The sequence below is a fragment of the Protomyctophum parallelum genome, assembly GCF_964188405.1.
Source record: "Protomyctophum parallelum genome assembly, chromosome: 1".
NCBI classification, from domain to species: domain Eukaryota; kingdom Metazoa; phylum Chordata; class Actinopteri; order Myctophiformes; family Myctophidae; genus Protomyctophum; species Protomyctophum parallelum.
Window position 1 is genome coordinate 104687864 of NC_139697.1, and position 7500 is coordinate 104695363.

The 7500-nt window shown below is 46.1% G+C and overlaps 1 protein-coding gene across 1 annotated transcript in view; it reads left to right on the forward strand.

The window, feature by feature from the left end:
• fgfr4 (fibroblast growth factor receptor 4) overlaps positions 1 to 7500 on the forward strand; it is a 25116-nt gene that overhangs the window by 1213 nt on the left and 16403 nt on the right. Inside the window, exons 2-3 of the mRNA XM_083783356.1 lie at positions 1279 to 1404; positions 6743 to 7081. Coding sequence (XP_083639482.1) covers positions 1287 to 1404; positions 6743 to 7081 — 457 coding nt within the window. The 5' untranslated portion in view covers positions 1279 to 1286. The remainder of the gene's footprint in view (positions 1 to 1278; positions 1405 to 6742; positions 7082 to 7500) is intronic.

The following is a 7500-nucleotide window of genomic DNA, read 5'->3' on the forward strand; positions in this document are numbered from 1 at the left end:
CTGAAATGGATCCGCAGCCACATAGAGCTATATATACGCTCAATGTGGGGTCCTTTAATTTATATATAAATGCGATATAATGTATGAGTTCTGACGCTGTTGAGACAAGTAAAAAAAACACTGCCCCGTGTTAATTAAGTAGCCTATAGGCCTAGTGTTAATTATACGATTAGGCAACTAATGAGTTAATGGAACTAATGCAAGTTGAACCGATCTTTAACTTTATTTTACATTTGGGTTTATTATTTGGAATATAGATCTAATAGATATCATCTGCTGTTTATATCGCATGTCTAGTCTGGTTGAATTTGCAAAAGGCCTTAATTGGCAAATAATATTATTATTATTATAGACTATAGTGGCACTCAGGGAGAAAGTTGGTGCACTATAGCTGTGTGTGTGTGTGGTTTGTTGTCTCAAACATCGACCACACGTGTCCTGAACAGACATTATTATTATTTTTTTTTTAAGACATTTTTTTGCGGCTTACGCCTTTATTGATTTTTTAAGGGACAGATAGTAGGCTGACAGGAAACGGGAGAGAGATGGGGGGATGACATGCGGTAAAGGCCGTGTCGGGTCCGGGAGTCGAACCCGCGGCACACTGCGACTGGATCACCAGTCCGGTGCCCAGACCGTTACGCTACGGCCTGGGCCCTGAACAGACATTATTACACCAAGAACACAACTGTGGTTCTCAAAGTGGGGTGCATGCAGGACCCCCTAGGGGCCCTGTCTGGAGGGGGTCCCCTTAAGGGGCCCTGTCTGGAGGGGGTTCCAGGGGTGCATGGAGGACCCCCTAGGGGCCCTGTCTGGAGGGGGTTCCAGGGGTGCATGCAAATAAATCTAATTCTGTCCATTGTCCCTGGTTCCAGGCTCCAACATGGCCTCCAGACTGTATGTTATGACTGTAACTCATTCCCATTGGTCCCTCATGGTTCCAGGCTCCAACATGGCCTCCAGACTGTATGTTATGACTGTAACTCATTCCCATTGGTCCCTCATGGTTCCAGGCTCCAACATGGCCTCCAGACTGTATGTTATGACTGTAACTCATTCCCATTGGTCCCTGGTTCCAGGCTCCAACATGGCCTCCAGACTGTATGTTATGACTGTAACTCATTCCCATTGGTCCCTCATGGTCCCAGGCTCCAACATGGCCTCCAGACTGTATGACTGTAACTCATTCCCATTGGTCCCTCATGGTTCCAGGCTCCAACATGGCCTCCAGACTGTATGTTATGAATGTAACTCATTCCCATTGGTCCCTGGTTCCAGGCTCCAACATGGCCTCCAGGCGTCTGCTGTGTGTCTGCATCCTGCTGTCCTGGCTGTCCAGCACAGCGCTGACCAGAGCAGTGCACCATGGGAAAGGACTGACCAGAGCAATGCATGATGGGAGAGGTAAGGAGAACGCAACGTGAGCTCAGCGTGCACAGGGTAGACACTGTCTGTTGATGATATGAGAGAGACATATAGTGTGTGTGCATGTGTGTGTGTGCACGTGTGTGTGTGTGTGTGTGTGGTTGCGTGTGTGTGCACGTGTGGGTGTGTGTGTTTGTGTGCACGCACATGTGTGTGTGTGTGTGTTTGTGTGCATGCGGACATGTGTTTGTGTGCACGCACATGTGTGTGTTTGTGTGCATGCAGACGCGTGGGTGTGTGTGTGTGTTTGTGTCAATAAGGTTATTTGAAGGAGACTGTGCACAAGAATGGGACGTACGTATGTACAGTATACATACAACTTCGCAACATTCGACACGGCAACTTACAGCGCGCTGTAATTGCCTAAAAAGGGCCTTAAAGGCGCCTATGGTTCATTTTCAACCAGACCTGCGTTTTTGCGCGGAGCAGTAGCGACAGTGCGACAACGCGCAGGGCTGCGGTCCCGTGAATTTGTCGTGCTCGTTTCGTCGATCAAAGTGGCAAATACTTATACGCCGTATGCTCCAAAGGTAATAATACGACAATCTATAGGCAGCGTGTAGAATATTGGATTAAATGGCGGGAACAGCGGGTTATGCAGTAGAACGGTTAAAGGAGAATTCCATACTAAAAGGCTTTCTTACCTTTCTTTGTAGTTGTTACGTCCCCACCAAAGAGGTCCAGGTGTTATTTTGTGCAAAAGCTCCTTATTGGCTATTTTCCCCTACCATAAGCCTTAAATGAATTGCATTGAATTGAATGGGGATTGAATGGGGCTATGGGGGTGTTGTGCTAATTCGCTTATTTCCATCGCTCAAAATTATAATTTCTTTGTATATATCCTCTCTTCATAATGTAAATAATATCCCAAGCGGCATACTTTACTACTTCTTTCGATGGAAATAAACGAACTACCATAACACCCCATAGCCCCATTCAATTCCCATTCAATGCAATGCAATTCATTGAGGGCTTATGGTAGGGGAAATGGCCAATAAGGAGTTTTTGCACAAAAAAACACCTGGACCTCTTTGGTGGGGACGTAACAACTACAAAGAAAGGTAAGAAAGATAAGAAAGCATTCTAGCATGGAATTCTCCTTTAAATCCATTGCTGTTGTCTTCGTCGTAGTGTGGCCGTCTTTGTGTTGTGTAAAACGCTGCGGTTGTTTTTGTGTTGTGTAAAACGCCGCGGTTTGTTTTCCAAGTTTATTTTAGTTCTCTTTATTGTTCTTCTGTCGCCACAGAAGTCGCCTTTTATACAGACTCTCTTCTCCCCATAGAGAGAGAGAGAGAGAGAGAGAGAGAGAGAGAGAGAGAGAGTACAGAATACAGACTCTCTTCTCCCCGTAGAGAGAGAGAGAGAGAGAGAGAGAGAGAGAGAGAGAGAGAGAGAGTACAGAATACAGACTCTCTTCTCCCCGTAGAGAGAGAGAGAGAGAGAGAGAGAGAGAGAGAGAGTACAGACTCTCTTCTCCCCGTAGAGAGAGAGAGAGAGAGAGAGAGAGAGAGAGAGAGAGAGAGAGAGTACAGATTCTCTTCTCCCCGTATAACTGTACTCTTTAATTACCCAGACAAAGCACCTCGACTGTACTCTTTAATTAAAGAAACAAAAACAGGTCTACAGTAATTGAAGCCCTCTCAGACCACTCAGCCCGCTATAGAGACGTTTATAGCGTTTTCATTTGAGAGTCCATTCTGGATCTGTCTAAGAATGTCCTCGGTTGGCATGGGAGACCGAGCACTCCACACTATGGGACGGTTGGCCTGGGAGACCGAGCACTCCACACTATGGGACGGTTGGCCTGGGAGACCGAGCACTCCACACTATGGGACGGTTGGCCTGGGAGACCGAGCACTCCACACTATGGGACGGTTGGCCTGGGAGACCCACCACTCCACACTATGGGACGGTTGGCATGGGAGACCGAGCACTCCACACTATGGGACGGTTGGCCTGGGAGACCCACCACTCCACACTATGGGACTGTTGGCATGGGAGGTGGTGGAGTTAGCTGCTTCAGCAGACATTTTGAGGGTCCAATGGAGTTAAGAGGTTTTGTCCAAAGCGTTTTTAACTACTTTCTCCATTGGTTCAATATGTTTGAAACAACACACAGACGTAAAGGGTGTTCAATGGCACTGATTTATGAAACAACACACAGACGTAAAGGGTGTTCAATGGCACTGATTTATGGAACAACACACAGACGTAAAGGGTGTTCAATGGCACTGATTTATGGAACAACACACAGACGTAAAGGGTGTTCAATAGCACTGATTTATGGAACAACACACAGACGTAAAGGGTGTTCAATAGCACTGATTTATGGAACAACACACAGACGTAAAGGGTGTTCAATGGCACTGATTTATGGAACAACACACAGACGTAAAGGGTGTTCAATGGCACTGATTTATGGAACAACACACAGACGTAAAGGGTGTTCAATAGCACTGATTTATGGAACAACACACAGACGTAAAGGGTGTTCAATAGCACTGATTTATGAAACAACACACAGACGTAAAGGGTGTTCAATAGCACTGATTTATGAAACAACACACAGACGTAAAGGGTGTTCAATGGCACTGATTTATGGAACAACACACAGACGTAAAGGGTGTTCAATAGCACTGATTTATGAAACAACACACAGACGTAAAGGGTGTTCAATAGCACTGATTTATGAAACAACACACAGACGTAAAGGGTGTTCAATGGCACTGATTTATGAAACAACACACAGACGTAAAGGGTGTTCAATGGCACTGATTTATGAAACAACACACAGACGTAAAGGGTGTTCAATGGCACTGATTTATGGAACAACACACAGACGTAAAGGGTGTTCAATGGCACTGATTTATGGAACAACACACAGACGTAAAGGGTGTTCAATAGCACTGATTTATGAAACAACACACAGACGTAAAGGGTGTTCAATGGCACTGATTTATGGAACAACACACAGACGTAAAGGGTGTTCAATAGCACTGATTTATGAAACAACACACAGACGTAAAGGGTGTTCAATAGCACTGATTTATGAAACAACACACAGACGTAAAGGGTGTTCAATGGCACTGATTTATGAAACAACACACAGACGTAAAGGGTGTTCAATGGCACTGATTTATGAAACAACACACAGACGTAAAGGGTGTTCAATGGCACTGATTTATGGAACAACACACAGACGTAAAGGGTGTTCAATGGCACTGATTTATGGAACAACACACAGACGTAAAGGGTGTTCAATAGCACTGATTTATGGAACAACACACAGACGTAAAGGGTGTTCAATGGCACTGATTTATGGAACAACACACAGACGTAAAGGGTGTTCAATGGCACTGATTTATGGAACAACACACAGACGTAAAGGGTGTTCAATGGCACTGATTTATGAAACAACACACAGACGTAAAGGGTGTTCAATGGCACTGATTTATGCACAAAATTTATTATGAGATGGGGGTCCCTAGAACAAACACTATTATGAGGTGGGGGTCCCTAGAACACACTATTATGAGGTGGGGGTCCCTAGAACAAACACTATTATGAGGTGGGGTCCCTAGAACAAAAACTATTATGAGATGGGGGTCCCTAGAACAAACACTATTATGAGATGGGGGTCCCTAGAACAAACACTATTATGAGACGGGGGTCCAAACAGTTGAAAGTACAACACAACACAATACAATACTACAGGTCACACAGCCTCCAGTTCAATCCCAGTTCACCCAGAGTCCACATGTTCATTAGTGTGTGTGTGTGTGTGTGTGTGTGTGTGTGTGTGTGTGTGTGTGTGTGTGTGTGTGTGTGTGTGTGTGCTATCTCAGCAGAACTGTCTCTCTCTCTCTCTCTCCTCTCTCTCTCTCTCTCTCTCTCTCTCTCTCTCTCTCTCTCTCTCTCTCTCTCTCTCTCTCTCTCTCTCTCTCTCTCTCTCTCTCTCTCTCTCTCTCTCTCTCTCTCTCTCTCTCTCTCTCTCTCTCTCTCTCTCTCTCTCTCTCTCTCTCTGTCTCTCTCTCTCTGTCTCTCTCTCTCTCTCTCTCTCTCTCTCTCTCTCTCTCTCTCTGTCTCTCTCCTCTCTCTCTCTCTCTCTCTCTCTCTCTCTCTCTCTCTCTCTCTCTCTCTCTCTCTCTCTCTCTCTCTCTGTCTCTCTCCTCTCTCTCTCTCTCTCTCTCTCTCTCTCTCTCTCTCTCTCTGTCTCTCTCTCTCTCTCTCTCTCTCTCTCTGTCTCTCTCTCTCTCTCTCTCTCTCTCTCTCTCTGTCTCTCTCTCTCTCTCTGTATGTCTCTCTCTCTCACAACACAATGGAATCAGTTAATCTGAGGTTCAAAGTTCAACCTTTTATTGTCCGAATGCAACCGGGAATACAACACACACACACACACACACACACACACACACACACACACACACACACACACACACACACACACACACACACACACACACACACACACACACACACACACACACACACACGCACGCACGCACGCACGCACACACACAATATGCTGCTTTAGTGTTGTTATTGTTTTTGTCAATGAGACGTTCATGTTGCTGTGATTTACAATATACGATAAGACCGCCCGCCACGCTTTCATTAACACATTCTGACCTGAGATCAGATTCTATAAATGTCTTCTATACATCCTGACAGTTTACCATTCTGACCTGAGATCAGATTCTATAAATGTCTTCTACATCATGACAGTTTACCATTCTGACCTGAGATCAGATTCTATAAATGTCTTCTATACATCCTGACAGTTTACCATTCTGACCTGAGATCAGATTCTATAAATGTCTTCTATACATCCTGACAGTTTACCATTCTGACCTGAGATCAGATTCTATAAATGTCTTCTACATCCTGACAGTTTACCATTCTGACCTGAGATCAGATTCTATAAATGTCTTCTACATCCTGACAGTTTACCATTCTGACCTGAGATCAGATTCTACAAACGTCTTCTATACATCCTGACAGTTTACCATTCTGACCTGAGATCAGATTCTACAAACGTCTTCTATACATCCTGACAGTTTACCATTCTGACCTGAGATCAGATTCTAGAAAATGTCTTCTACATCCTGATAGTTTTCTGAAAAAGTTATGTTTCTATGTCATTCTTCGATTTTTCAAAAAATAGCAGACCTACAAGCTCGTAGCGCGCCACTCGGTGGCGTGCTATGAGCTTGTAGATCTGCTATTTTTCAATAGCTAAAGCATATAGCATAATGCTAGCACCAAAAGGGCGTAATGTGTGTTGACGGCGTTGTTGTCGTTCACGTTGTTGTCGCAGAACTCTCCGAGGAGGCGAGGAGCGAGGACACCTCGGAGCACTTCCTGTTGGAGACGGGCGCCACGCTGCGGCTGCGCTGTGACCCGCGGGGGCACCCCCCCGGCGCCCCTCCTCCCCCCCACCACCACCCCCACCACCACCGCGGCGGTGGGGGGGCGGCCTGGCTCAAAGATGGCCGCCGCCTCCTGCACAGCGGCCGCGTGCAGGTGCGCGGCGCGGTGGTGGAGATCGCCGACGTGACCTACGAGGACTCGGGGACGTACGTCTGCGTCCTCCCCCCCCCTCCGGGCACCGGGAAGAAGCCCGCGGGCACCAGGAACTTTACCATCACTGTGGCAGGTAATTATTATATAAGCCCCTTTTTATTATTGTTTGTTTTTATATCCATTTAGACCTGATCGGCTGACTGGAGCTATCTCTATTTGGAATCTGAAAATATGTTGTTCCAGGGAACCCCCCCCCCCCCCTCAGAAGCAAAGATTTGAGGTTAAAAACCTTCGCTCTGAAATAATATATATTCAAAGATTTGCCCCTTTAGTATATATGAATAGAGAAGACACCCGAGTTCTCCTCCCATCCACTTGCATTAAGTTGCTCAAAAGCGCATGAGGCGATTTCACTCCTCCTTCCTGGTAGGAACAGAGTGCATTCTGGGACGGATTGCAATGGTGAGTGGCCCCCAACACATGAACGCGCTGCCGTTGAACGCGCACGAGCGTGCGTCCATCGTGAACGTGTACAATGATAGTCAACGGACA